The sequence below is a fragment of the Aythya marila genome (assembly GCF_965140915.1).
Source record: "Aythya marila genome assembly, chromosome: Z".
NCBI classification, from domain to species: Eukaryota; Metazoa; Chordata; class Aves; order Anseriformes; family Anatidae; genus Aythya; species Aythya marila.
In genome coordinates this window covers 34,277,882-34,292,881 of record NC_139080.1, presented here as the reverse complement: position 1 = coordinate 34,292,881, position 15,000 = coordinate 34,277,882, and the positions used below count along the sequence as shown (strand labels likewise).

The 15,000-nt window shown below is 37.3% G+C and overlaps 1 protein-coding gene across 9 annotated transcripts in view; it reads left to right on the top strand.

Annotated features, from left to right (window-relative positions):
• The window catches only part of NFIB (nuclear factor I B), a 188,724-nt gene extending 181,394 nt beyond the window's left edge, over window positions 1–7,330 (top strand). For all 9 annotated transcript variants that reach the window (XM_082784207.1, XM_082784206.1, XM_082784202.1 and 6 more), the window contains one exon: window positions 507–7,330. In XM_082784207.1, coding sequence (XP_082640333.1) covers window positions 507–524 — 18 coding nt within the window. In that variant the 3' untranslated portion in view covers window positions 525–7,330. The remainder of the gene's footprint in view (window positions 1–506) is intronic.
• The last annotated feature ends 7,670 nt before the right edge of the window (window positions 7,331–15,000 follow it).

Here is a 15,000-nt window from a genome sequence, read left to right as displayed (position 1 = left end):
TGAGACAGTGTAAACTGCTGGTTTGAAAACAAGTAGGAAATTGCACAGGAAACTTAAACACTGAGCCTTTATTTATTTATTTATTATTTATTTGTTTTTGAGTTGAGAAAACTTGTACACTAATACATTTTATTAGCTCTTAAATAACATCTGTGCTGCCATATAGTATTATATATATGGTTTAGTGGTGTCTGTTTTGTATATCACCTCTAGAATTTTGGGAGACTACCATAAATAAACAGGCTACTTGCAGTTGAGACCAACACAATTATTTTTCTTCCAAATAAGTCATACTTTTAATAAAGAAAACTGTAAATTTGAATCTCAAGCAATAGTCAGAAATTTGTTTAATTTATTTTTTAATGTTGAGTAGTGCTGTTAATAATGAATATTTGTTTTAATCCTGATTCAAATTCATTGTGATCTGGTTTTTGCAAAATGTCTAATTTGTGTTTCATTTTCTCTCTCTTTTTCTCTATCTCTTTATCTTTCCTCCTTTCCAACAGTCCTGGTACCTGGGCTAGCTTGGTTCCTTTTCAAGTGTCAAACAGGACACCGATCCTGCCGACAAATGTCCCAAATTATGGTTTGAACATAATTGGAGAGCCTTTCCTTCAAGCAGAAACAAGTAACTGAGGGAAAAAAAATAAAAGAAAAATTAGAAAAAGGAAAAAAAAGGAAGACGGGATGAGAGAAGAAACTGAAGAAAGAAGACAAAAATAGACCAGCAATTGCAGCACTTACAATCACTAATTCCCTTATGGTTAAAACTGAAATGACATACGAAGGGTCGATGATATTTCACTAATGGGTAGAATGCAGCCCCTGCTAAGTAGCCTTTGTTATATGAAGTCCGCTGGGAAATAGATGTTCTGTCTCTGACAATATATTTTAACTGACTTTCTAGATGCCTTAATATTTGCATGATAAGCTAGTTTTATTGGTTTAGTATTCTTGTTGTTTACGCATGGGATCACTATTCCTGGTTATCTCACAAAACAAAGGCTAGGCAGCAGCAACAGAGCTGCAGGAGGGCAAGGGCTGTAAGCCAGCCATTTTCTCAACACTCTGATTTCTAAATGTTTTAAAAATATGCTCTGTAGCCTTTAGTTATCAGTATGGATTTATTAAACTTTGGCCCTTAACTCAGCATTTTCTAGTGTGTTACCCAGTTTGAAATTTTCAATCAGAATGAACACACAGGCTCTATATAAGAAATGCCTCTATGTAGGTAAAAGTGTTATCTTTTCATGCAACAGAAAAAAAAATAAAAATAAATAAATTAAAACAAAACAAAACAACCCACATGAACTTTTCCCACTAAAGAAACACTTACAGAGGCAAGTGCAATTTAAAAATCATATCTAAGGGGTCATCATTATAAGTCCTTCAGCCCTTGGACTCTAAATTGAGGGGATTAAAAAAAAATAAATTAAAAATTACTTTGAACAAATTTATTTTTCCCCTCAGTTTTTGAGGGCATTAAAAGGCATTACATCAAGACAAATCATGTCCTTGAGAAAAAGAAATCAATGAAAACACAGCACTTATGTTGGTTTAGCTGCTGCCTCCACAGAGGGGTAGGATTTATTTATTTAAAGTTACTGGTTGCATCAAGAACCCATAGGGTTTATATTTTTCTGTATAATCTGCATCATAGAGACAAAGAGATAGGCAAATCCATGCCACAAGGGCAAAGCTTACTGTTTACAAACTGGTAATACCAGGATGGGGATAAGATTTTATTTAAATAATGCACTCTTAAAGTCCAGTTACAGGGTGCTGAAAACTTGCATGGTGCTTTCAGAAGTTAGCCTTGTTCAACAGATTTCACGTATTGACAGAAATATAATGTGCATGGGCAGAAATTTTGCCTCTATGTCTCTTAAAAAATAATCAATTAAAATACTCTTTCTAGTAATCCTGATTTGCACGAAGATATAATGTCCACATTACGTGCCTTGCCTTGAAATTTAAAAAATTGAAAAAAAAAAAAAAAACACAAAAAAAACAAATGAAAAAAAAAAAAAAAACAACACAAAAACACACACACACACACACAAAATTGACATCACTACACTTGTTTTGCTGCATTTATTATCATTTTAAATCTTTACCATTTTTATGACAAAATATTTTGTACTCCAGATGGGAAAAAAGTGTGACATCATGGATTTTTTAGACAGTTATATCTTTATCTCACATTTATAAAGCATATCATGGCTGTGTATAGTTGCCGCTTAAGAATTGTAATCGACCAGCAATATTTTCAGTATTTTGGTGTTTTTTTCTATTAACCTTTCATGTTTTTCATCTTCCAATTAATATTGGGGGGAGGGGATTCAAATTTATACGAATTATGCAATACCAAGTTTTGCCTATGTAGGTAGTGCTTTTAGCTGTATTGGTTATTGTAGGTAAGTACACAGATTTAAAAGAAAAAAAAATAATGTATGCTTTTTTTGTTTGTTTTAATTGACCAAAGTGGGTACTGCTATTTTTGCAGTGTGATGATGTCCTTTTATGTACTGAGAGATGGACGGGGATTTTTTTTTATACATATATATATATTCTGGGGTGGGTGGGGATGATTTTTAACACTTTACAGTGTAGCTGTGAAGCAGTGCACCCTTAGCCAGGCAAGGGCTGCAAAGCGACTGTTCTGCCTACTGTGACAAACTTTCAAATCGGTTCCCTCTTTTAACTTCCCACCTGGGGTGCAAGCTGAAATCATTTCTGGATTTAAAATATAAATAATGAATTCTGTTGGAGGCAGACTTGACTTGAGGAAATTGTTGTACTTCAAATTTCAAGAGAGACAGAGAGAGAGAGAGACGGAGAGAGGCAGACAGAGAGAGCAGGAGGTCCAGACCCACAGTGAGATGAAGCCTTTCCCACTCTGGCAAATCTACTACATCCTAAAGTGTTCATGTAAGAAGATGTTTTTAACTTAGAATAGAAAGACATTTGCTTTGTCTAGGAAATGTGTTTAGAGGGCCAAAATCTTTGCTGGCATAACTCCACTGACCAGTTGACTAAGTTGTTCCTGCAGAGAATTTGCCTCCCTTAGCCTGCTTGACTCATAAATATTCCTTTTTATTTTATGATGTTTTCTCCCCTACATCAAAACTATTTTTATTTATTTATTTTTATTTTTTTTTTTAACACACAGCATCTGAGTTCCAATCTTCAGCCTGCTCAGACTGTGTCAGACTTTTCTCATGTCCTCTCATATAGCAGGTTGGATGGAGAGCTCTGGGGTATAATGGGAAAGGAGCTTCTGAATGGGTGTTATTAGACTGTGGTGTAAATAAAAGTGCATTTCCAGTGAAATCAGAACTTACAGATTAGTGGTCAGCCTTTGCTGGCCACTAATTTGCTGGCCACTTTGCTGGCCAACAGTATCTCCTGTTGCTGGAGATACTGGGGATGCTTGTTACATATGGCTCAAGATAAGTTGACCCTTTCCTTAAAAGCACATAAATTTTTAAGGTGAAAACAAACATGGAATAGACTTTAAATGGGATACCCTTGTGGGACGGTTCAGCCCTTTGTGGTTGTCTCTGCCTTTCGGAGGTTTGCCTGTTGTGGAGCAGCTCCAGCAAGAGCCACTCCATGGAGTGCTGGGTATCGGCAGACCTCATCGTTAGCCAGCACATGGCTGCTTGTGAGGTGGTGGTGGTGGCACATCCCCTTGTCTCCAGCAGGACACTGCAGGAGAAACTTACATAGCCAGGGCATGGAAGGATACTGAGACGGAAGCTGTAGAAAAGCAAATCCTGAAAATCTATCTATAGCTAAGCTGGAAAAAAAAAAATCCAAAAATCCAAAAAATGCAAAAATCAATTGTACATTGCTCTCTTTCTGAGCCCTATAGAAAGTGAATTAATTCCCTACGTACATGACTATTAAGACTAGCTGAAATGTAGTTGACCCACCCAGAGCATACTCAGGCTCTGGCCTGGTAACATTAACTATGATATTGCCTTTTCTGCTCACCACTGATATTGAGCAGTTCAGGAGCTGAGGTGTCTGCACGTGCTCTGTCCCTTGTCATTAGCAGAGTGTCCCACTTAAGGTTTTAATAGCACACCAGAATGAAACTGAAGCAAGTTCAGACTGAATTTACAAAACAGTCACAAGAATGATTACCTTTGTAGAAGGAAGGATGCCCTTAACTGAGTTTTTCTATTTCTGGCCTCTTGTATGAAAACATTAAATTTACAGATGCAATATTTTTAAAATCAAACTCCTTCCAAGGGAATGAATTGGTTTTGTTATGCAATTGTGGGTTTTTTAAATGTCTCTCTGATAGAAAATTCTGGTTTGAAGAGACTTCTCATTTATGTTTTTTTATTTTTCAAGCTCGGCAGTCAAATGATTAAGATAACACTGAGAACTCAAATCCAGTCTCTGGCCTCCTCCTTCACCAGGAAGTGTATTCTGACTAAATCAAGCCACCCCGTTCTATGTGCACTGTTCTGCCTTTATTAAGTTGCTTTGCAGCCCTGGCCTCATGGCTGTGCCACTGAAGTGTGTTCCCCCTGGAGTGACATGAACGTTTGAGGCTTGACTAAGGGAAAAAAAAAAAAGGCAGTGAAGGAGACTGTACATAAAGACATGGCAAAAATATTAATTATAGCAATATAGTTGTGGGGTGAAGTTCAGGTGGGCAGCTCCATTGAAAATATGTGAATGAATTTATGAAGCTGCAAGTAGCGAGAAGAAAGGAGGATCTTCTGAATGAACCGCCTACCTTGTAGACAGTAATTTGTACACTGTATAGTTTTGTTAAGATTTTTTTTTTTAATTAAAATACCCTTGTTTGTAAAGCTAACTTTTAACAATTATAATGGAAATATATGTCATTTCCATTTTTAAAGTAAACAAGAATATTCCTTGTTTGGAAACTGGACTTGGGTTAAAACTCTCCAGTTTCTTAATTTATATGCTAAAAAAAAATAAAATCTGTCCATGTTAGCAGTTATTTCACAGATTCCTGTGCTTGAAAAGCATAGGTTACTAATCCTTTAAAAATGTAAATGGAGAAAAGTTATATTTTATGAAGGTTATTTTGTTGTATTTAGTATTGGAAAAGTTGGTTTTCAGAGCATTTCAAAATGTTGGAAGCACCACTGTCTTTTTATTAGTATATATGGCCTTTAGCAAAAGTTTTTGTGATTGTTACATGATGGTATTTAAGATTAGGTTCACAGAGCAATTCAGGATAGGCAGAGAATAAAAACAGTACTTACGTCTCACATAGCTGTGTCCTCAGGGAGCAGAATTTTGGATTTGCAACTTGTAGCTTCATAAGGACTTAATGAGAGAGATTGCACAAGGACATACTCAGCTGTGACACCAGAGTGTGTTCTGTACCTAAATCTAAATTATATTTACTGTGTGAGATTATGAAGGCTGCAGAAAGTTATCCCATATTCAGTGTACAGTATTCACATTTAATGAAACAACTCTCTAATGTTGCTGGCAGTAAGGTCCCAAGCATGACATTCAATATAGTTTATATGATCCTGTCAAGGTCTTTTGTTGACATTAACCAGCTGCATGCTCCTGGACTTTTTTATTGGGTTTCTATAGAAAACTTAAGAAAAGAATAAAAAAAAAAAAAAAAGAAAAAAGAAAAAAAAGAAAAAAAAGAAAAAAGAGTAAAATCGTATGCAGGCTAATAAAGTTAAATAGGAAAAGCTCAAAATTGAATGTTCTACTCCACACTGAAGGAGCTGAAAACTGTCTCCTTATTTGCACTTTCTGCTAGTTTCCCGTTTTTTCTAATTCCTCAAAATTGTGTGGGTGTGGTGGAGCACTGCAGTTGGAGGATAACACGGACCACTGATTTTGCCCTTTAACCCTGCACAATGACCTTTGCATCAGCCAAACTTATTGCCATGACAACTCTTTGTACTGTTTCCACGCCACAGCTCTGTTGGTCACATTGTTAATAGTAAAGGGGACAAGTTGGGAGACGGTCAATTTTTACATTTTTTGTTGCAATTTTTTCTTCAATGGTTGTAAGTAGTTTTTTTTTTGTTGTTGTTGTTGTTTTTTTGTTTTTTTTTTTTTGTTTTTTAATGAAAGGATTCACTAGTTATTACTCTTTAGAAATATCTGTGTGTTGCAATTCAAATGTATGTTGAATTTGTGAAAAGGTCTTCAGTGCCACTAGCATTGTGATATTCTAGAATAAGCCTTTCATACTTTTATTGCATGATACAGTAACAGTAAAACAAAAGGTGGCCTAAATAAATGGAAAGCAGTGTGAGCTAGTGACACTAAAGCCAGTCTTTGTATTACTGTATTTTTGACAGAAATGGTTTCGAAAACTGTGCTACAGGGACTGATGTGGCAAATGTATCTCTATATGCAGAAAGAAGGTTTTTAAGAAGTATGGCTTATTATGCATTCTTCATTGAGGGCATTGAAGTTGCATGGACTGATAAAAGTTGATGCAAAATGAGAAAGAAAAAAAACCAGCAAAATGTTTACCAAAAAAACTCAAACAAATGAGCAGTGCCTGTTCAATTTCACAGTCTCTGTTGAGTTCAGTTGTAAATATGTTTCAGATAACATTTTCTTCTTCAAAAAAAAAATCTCTACAACATTGTAGAATGTGAGGGGTTCCTCAAGTCCCAGGCATAGGCTTCTCAAGAGCTGCATTAGATTATGTCTTCATCAAGCTGTTAATTTGTGCTTATATCATATAGAACTTTTAGCAAACTGGGCAGAGACACCCCATCTCAATGATATTTCTCTGAGAACAACTTTTGTAGGGCTGTGTGTTTCTTTAGATACATTTAGTACAACTGTAGGTGACAAGTAGTCAGTTATCGCTTGCTAGCTACACACCAGGGTTGATCCATTTTAAAACTTTTGGCATTTTTCCCCATACTGTAGGCCATAAATCCTGAAGGTTACATTTTAATTAAAAAGTAGGTATGTGTACAATCCTTGTGTAACGAACCTTTACTTGTGAGATGCATTACAGTACAACTACTTAATTTTGGAACTAAGGCCCTCTGGCATCAGACCTGCTTTTAGCCTGAGTGTTAACAAAGGTTTTTATTGTGCCTGGTTGGAGGATAATAATGTTCTTTTTGGTACTTTTTTTTTTTTTTTTCCTTTTTAGGTTACAAATGAACTCAACTGCCACAAGTTTTAAACTGGTGTAAATCAAGCTTGACTTAATGTGATTGTTACTGTTATATCCAGCCTATACTGCTAGCAGCTGCTCATACTGCAGTCAATTACTGGAAGCGGATATATTTCCTATGCAAAAACTGTTTAAACAATAAAAATGAGCTATGCTACAGGCCCTGGTCTCATGTTTTCTTTTCTATCTCTGAGAATGGTAATTAGCAATATTTTAGAAACTAACCTTGCACCTCGTACCCTGGCAACATGGCACAAGTTAAGAAGTTCTGTGTATACTTAGGTTAGATTTAACATATCTGTTTGCATAGATAACTATTGACTTAGTAGTTATGCTGAAAAAAAGGAAGACAACAGTACCAAAGAGATAGAATCTGATAATCATCTCAATTAAAAAGCTCATAGTTTGTTTTTGTCATAACATTTTACCAACTCAAGTAATTATACAGGTGACCTAAACTGCTTCTCTTGCACTGTAAGATTGAACATGATCAGGAGACCTTTTTTTTTGTTTTGTTTCAAAGTGTCAAAGACTTGTGAGAGACAATTTGTAAATCTTCAATATCTTTACAGTTTTCTTGAAAACACTTTCGTTAAATACAGATAGAAATATTCAAACTTCCCAAAATTCTTTGCATTTTTCCTTATTTCAGTAAACTTTGCTTTGGGCCAAATTCTTTGAAAATTACAAAAGAATTCTGTTTCATAAGTGTGAATAGGGGATGCTTCACTCAGCTCGTGTTCCTAGAAATGCATTGTTTTCATCTTACCCAATCGGGAACCCATATTCCAGTAGTATTAGTCATTAAGCACTATGAATATGTTCAGGAGATGACTGACTGGATCACAGCATAAGGGCTAAAATTAGATTATATAAAAACCCTAAAATTTGGCTGCACAGTGAAGCTAAACAACTCTCCACCTACTTTGATAAAAATATTCTACATGTTCAAGAGTATAAGCTTTATCCAGTTTTGACCATTAGTATGCAAAACGTGATACCATTGTCTATTAAATTAACTAATTTATATGAAAATGTTTTATGCATGGCCCTGCAAAACAAATTGTTAGGCACTGAAAAGTTTGAAAATTTTACCAATTTGTACCACGAGAGTTCACTTTAGCGCTGTTATTTGGATGTGGTTTTGAAGATTATGTCCAATGTGCCATGTCCAAAACTACAGAACAGAAGACTTTCCTGCATAACTCACAGATGCTTCAAAGCCAGAACTGCAATAGCATGCTGAAGATATTGCAGTGTCTTGCCCCAGAACACCAAGACACAAAGAGCTGGGAAGACAGAACACAAAGACCATGACTTGCAATTCCATAGTGAGGGTGTGCTGAGCAGGAAAGCTCTTGGTTCAGACCTTTTTACTTTCTTATTTGCTAAGAGTCTGAGATGAAGTGGACAAACAGTCCGTGCACTGTTGTTCAATTAATTAATTAATTAACTAATTTACTCCAGTGTTATTTTTGTATGCTTTCCCATGAGCTTAAAAATGAGAATGGAAAAAGAACAGAAATCTTACCACCATATCTTAATGCATGGGTAAGGAACAAAGTAAAAATGTGCAGTTCCACCTCGCAGTATTTTGTCCCTTTAAGTCATTACATTATTTTTGCTGCATATGGGTTTATTTTTGAGTATCATTTTTCTTTTTGTTCTGGTTATTGAACTAAGTTTGCACACTATACTTTTTGCTCAATCAGCTCCTGTCTGGGTATCCAGAGAGCAAAGCTGAAAACAAAACAAACATACTTTCTGCTTCTTGTTGGTGAGATTGGGCCCACTGGCTTCCATTTCTCTGGGGATGAAAGCACTTAGTGTTGGGAAACCCTGGGGAGTGGTAAGAATCTGAGTCATATTTGTGAGTGTCTATGAAAAGGTTACTGAATGCTCAGGACTGAATGAAATTTTGTCTGCACTTCACTGAAGGAACAAAAGGCTCATCACTGCTATCCAGGTAACTCTCATTCTCCTCACATCTCCACTTAAAAGATCAGCAGCCTTTTCTTTCTGGTAGGGTAACTGCAGGATTGTTTTACACATGGCATATCTTTATCACCTTCAGGAGCAACAGAACTGTGCCCACGGAGACTTAACTATAACAAACAAACAGAGGGAACCAATTTACAGGGCATTACTTGCAAAATATGGAGCTTTAAACATATGGGAGATGGTGATGGCAACAGTCCTTCATCTCAAGCTTGACTTGCATTTGACTTCTGTGCATGCTGCTATGCAGAACCAGAGCAGAACCTACTGCTTAAAGGGGAGGGAGGGGGATAAACCTGCTCCTCTAGGAGTCTGATCTTAAGCCATTGGGGTCGATGAAATCTTTCAGATATTTTATTTTTTTTATTATTATTTTTTAAGAATGATTGGACCAGGCCCACATTGCTGGCAAAGCACATTAATTTAGGTGAACGTGGCTTTCCAGGTCTTAACATGTGTGTTGTTGTTGTTGTTTTAAAGTGGGTGCCTTGGGGGGAAAGGAGGTGTTCAAAGAACATAACTGTTTCTGCTTGCTAAGCTGATGTTCACTACTAAAACAATGGTCTCCATTGACTATATTTAGCTGCACTGCAAGCTGCCAAAACCAGCACACATTGCTGTGGGCAGACAAGCAAGTCTAACACACAACGGGACTGGAGCAGGGATAAAAGCTGTATCTCCCCATAAGTGACAATTCAAGCATTGCAGCCCTGTGAGGCTGGAACCATATCAACTGTAAGCAGCTGTCTATTCAACTTTCGAAAACTCTCTGATCAGATAATTACTGATGTTTCAAGAAACAAACCGTGCCCCCAGTTAGACCCCTGAAATGCCTCTGAATTCAAAGAGGTCACACAAAGGTAAGTGAGGGCTTTAGTACTTAAACACTTTTTAGACATAATTCTGGTTGTAAAACACCTCTCTCCTAAATTATTGGAGACTGAAATATTTCCTTCAGTGTAATTTTCCTCAGCAGTCTATTGAAAACTGTCACACTTCCTTACAGTGGATTTCCTTCATAGTTCAGAAAACTCAGGCCTGTGAAAAACCCTTAGAAGCTGAGCACATTTTTCTATTTCACGGAGATAAGAATAACAAGATAAGGGTTTGGGCTTTGGTTTGTTTCTTTGTTTTAGGTAGATCAATCTCGCTGCCCATCTTTCAAAATAATGTGATGATAGAATTCACTTTACACATAATATCTGAGATGCCTTATGTATTCTAGTTTGTGTTGGTTTTGAATAGGAAAGGAGGACACATACCACAATAGCCATAAAATATACTTAGAAAATAAATATAACATGATACCCCACATAGTCATCAGGTCAAGTCTTGTAAAGGTTCTTTGGAGACTAATGATCATGGCAGGACCCAGTGCCGGTGTGAGCATCAGCACAGCAAGGAGCTTCCTATTAACCTTCTATAAACGATTCAGCTGTAAACCTTAGTTTGTCCGTGCCATGTACACATAAGTGTTAATACAAACTTCCAGGGTTCCTGTGGCTAAAGTCACAGTGACAGAGAGTGAGTAAGCTGTCCTGAAGCTTCACTGGTACTGCAGAATTATACACTTAGTGGGTTGCATGTGAATAGCATTATTTGTAAAAGTGGGTTAAGGTTGTTAATGAACCAGCTATAACACCACCCAGACACAAGCATACTGATCATTTCTCAGAGTGCTAATTCTACATTCCGAGTGTGGTTTAGCAAACAGTAGCCTGCCTGTTGATTAGGAGACTTTCCCTTATTTATGCTCTATAGTTATATGAACATTGCTTTTCTAAGTCACTAGTCAAACACATTTTCACTGTAAAATAAAAAGAAAAAGCATTCATTATTACATGAGTCCATCACCTTTCCTGCTGAGCCCACACAAGTACTTCTGAATACTTTTGGACTAAATTTGTCTAATATTCAGGCTCTCCTGAAGTTCCTTGTTTCACACATTATTTTTATTTTTTTTTTCCCTTTGCATTCGGTTCTCCAGTATATTATTCTAATCTTCAGGATTACAGCAAACAATCTTTTTTCAACTTTCTCCTTACACTGTTGCTGTTCAAATCCATGTTCAGCTCTTTCTCAGCTGTTTATAAACATACTGTTTTCTTGCATACACAAAGAAAAAATTCTCCACAGTTTTTTCCTTTTGAAGGTTTATTAAAATTTCAGTGCTACTCTGGCTGCTTAGTGGCTTTCATATACAGGTTCTTCTGCTCAGAGAAATTTTCTTTAAAAAAATGAAAGAAGTTCTTAAATGGTTCCCTACATTGTCAGAATCAGTTCTGAATGTCCATTCAAGGAGGAAACAAAGCAAAAGAAACAAACAAGCTCCCCAGCTTTTATAAAGCCAAGCAAAGGTACATTGAGAATTTTTAGAAAGTAGAGGAATGCTTGAAAACTTCTGCATTTAATGTTCATTTATAAAAGTAAGTGAATGTCTCATGTTTTCCCATAGGCCTGGCTTCTGGTGCAATCTTTCATATCCACACAACATCCTTGGCCAGCACCTGAGCCCTAGCTGTGCCTTGCATACTGTGGTCAGCCAATACTCTGTTCCAGACCTCAGAATTTGCACAAGCTTAAAATATTACTGTGGACCCAGGATGAACTAATGCACTTCAGAGGATGTGAAAGTGAGTTCAGCTGGTCATCTCGTTAAAAGTAGCCAAAATCAGACTGTCACCTGTTAGACCATCTTTGCCTAGTGTCTTCTGGACATGTTAATCTAGCACCAAATAAGGCTGAAAGTCCAGTTGTGGCTATCAAGCTTCTTCTGCTCAAAACAGCAAAGAGCCATTGGGTGTCAGCAAGTCCAGACTGGAGTACCATTATGAAGGTTTGGCAGAGCTTGCTGTGGGTGGCACGCTTCTCTGGGCTACTGTCTTTCAATCTGTAGTCATGATCTTTAGTCATAAGAAAACCTGCAGGTGCTGTGAAAGGCAATTAAGTAAAACAAACTTACTGTCAACAGGCTTTAATTCACTATATTACTTTCATTAGAAAAATAATTCAGGGGTCCAAAATCATGAAAAAAATGTTATTTAAATGTATCTGGTGTTTTCATTTAAAAAAAAAAAAAAAGTGGAATAGGGAGGATAAACTGAGTGACACAATGTTCACCCTTTGGTAACTAGAAATACATGTATTTTATTTTCCTATCACACCGTTAGTCTTCTAACACTTCTGTACAGGCCTGCCAAGTTTCATGTTGAGCAACAATGTGAGGAACAGCAAGATCTGCTAAAAGAACATGAGTTATTTCCCTTTAACATTTAATAGATGATGTGTTGAGAGTCACAGGAGGAGCATATTGGGACAAGACAGAAGTCTTGCTCTGTGGTCACGGAGGAAATTTTCAAGGCTGAGCACATCATCCCACTATGAGACACCAAAATTCTGTGTCCCCTCAAGCTCTCCTCCACCTTTTCCCTCTTCAAATTCCAGAAGCACCATTTCTGTAGAGCAGTAGCTATGCCAAGGTACCACTGCATCAGGAGCCTGTCTTCAGCCTGATTTAAATTTAGCTGACCAGGAGAGGTTGGATATGCTGAGCTCTTTTTTCTCCTGTCCAAGAGAAGACCTAGCCTGTGCAAAAAATTATCCCAGAAAGATTCAGTTGTCTCATTATTACAGTTTCAGATCAAGGTATGTGTTCTGCCATGGTTACACTTAACTGGAGTCTTTAACAGTGTTTACTATATAAATAATGGCTGAAGGTTTGAAGTAGCTGTATCTGTGGCTTGTAAGACTTAGGGCATTTTGTGCCGAAGAGACAGCCAAACCATTGATAAGATTGCAGGTGAAAATGGTTTCACTTCTACATGTTTGGTCCAGGGGTACAATGAGAGGGAGAAGGACTTCACAAACATTGTTGATTAATGCTCGTAAACAAAACCTCTCTGAGGGGCCTTGTTAGATAAGGCTAGAGGAATGGGTCCAATGTCTACTGACCTTTCCTGGCAGTATCTGGCAAGGGAAAAATTACTAGAGGGTGAGCACATTATAAGGTGAAATTAAGCTTCTGACTGTATTTGTCTAGCACTTACAGTAAAACTGTGTAAGGGGAATAAGTTACAAAAATTAAGGAAGGACAGGTATTCAAGGGCGATGTTACCTTGAAACAGCTAGCTGTTCCCTTAGATGGGCATTGCCTTGGAGCCAGGCTCAATGCTCCAGCCACTGCTGCAGGCAACCAGTCTCCCAGGGTGAGAGAACAGAGGTGGGAGCTGGGCTGAGGAGCTCGCACCAGGATGGGCTTGCGCTGATATATATAATCATGAAAAAAAATAAATAAAAAGTTCTAAAAAGAATAGATTCATTGAATGTGTTTAAAAGAAAAAAGCTCAAGAGTTGTGCATCTGATGGCAAGGCAACTCACAAGTGACTCTGAACCAACTTTAAAATAAAAAGTGTCCCAGAAAATGTGTGTTGCAGCTTAATAGCTGTTCCGAGAGTGCAAAAGTAGTAACTTAGTGTTAATACTAAAGGCAATAGTAAGTTTGTGTTGTCTCTGCAGGTCAAGCACCATAAAACACTGCTGTCAAAAAAGTGTGCGTTTCAAATAGGGCTGATTTGACCTTTGCAGAGAACAAGGAAGGCAGAGGAGACACTTGTTGCTCTTGCCTGATGCTTCTCCATTGTTACTACCTGACAAGAACTGCACGAGACACTCACCTTTTCCTTTTATATGAAACCCACCTTCTGCCTTGTTGCACCACTACACGATCAGTAGTGTTTTGTTTCTATTTCTTGGACACTGATACCTTAGGGTTGTTACATTGTTAATCATTCATTCAGTTGTCTGTCATCATGATCAATATCATTTATTGCTTGGCTGAGCATTTGTCTCTTATTGGTGTTCATCAACTTCTGTGGGTTATAGAGAAAAAATGAAATGTAGTACCAAGCTATGGGATTTCTACCTGAATATGTCTGGACCTTGAAGTGTACCTAAGACAGACAAGACAGAGTTAAATTTCTGTGTTGTCCTTTGTCCTTTCCATTCTCCATTATCTGTTAGTTGTATTTGTCTGCTGAGATCAGAAACAATCTGTTTTTTCTCTCCCTCCCGCCCCCCCCCCCCAAGTTAGTAGGCACCTGTGCTGTACCTTACACAGTGAATTATACATGTATATCCCCGATTAAGGCCTCTGGACACTACTTGAAAAGAAAGGAAAAGAAAGGAAAAGAAAAGAAAAGAAAAGAAAAGGAAAGGAAAGGAAAGGAAAGGAAAGGAAAGAAAGGAAAGGAAAGGAAGGAAAGGAAAGGAAAGGAAGGAAAGGAAAGGAAAGAAAGGAAGGAAAGGAAAGGAAAGGAAAGGAAAGGAAAGGAAAGGAAAGGAAAGGAAAGGAAAGGAAAGGAAAGGAAGGAAAGGAAAGGAAAGGAAAGGAAAGGAAAGGAAAGGAAAGGAAAGGAAAGGAAAGGAAGGAAAGGAAAGGAAAGGAAAGGAAAGGAAAGGAAAGGAAAGGAAGGAAAGGAAAGGAAAGGAAAGGAAAGGAAAGGAAAGAAAGGAAAGAAAGGAAAGGAAAGGAAAGGAAAGGAAAGAAAGGAAAGGAAAGAGGAAAGAAAAGGAAAGGAAAGGAAAGGAAAGGAAAGGAAAGGAAAGGAAAGGAAAGGAAAGGAAAGAGGAAAGGAAAGAAAGGAAAGGAAGGAAGGAAAGGAAAGAAAGGAAAGGAAAGGAAAGAAGGAAAGGAAAGGAAAGGAAAGAAAGGAAGGAAAGGAAAAGGAAAAGGAAAGGGAAAGGAAAGGAAAGGAAAGGAAAGGAAAGGAAAGGAAAGGAAAAGAAAAGAAAGAAAGAAAGGAAAGGAAAAGGAAAGGAAAGGAAAGGAAAGGAA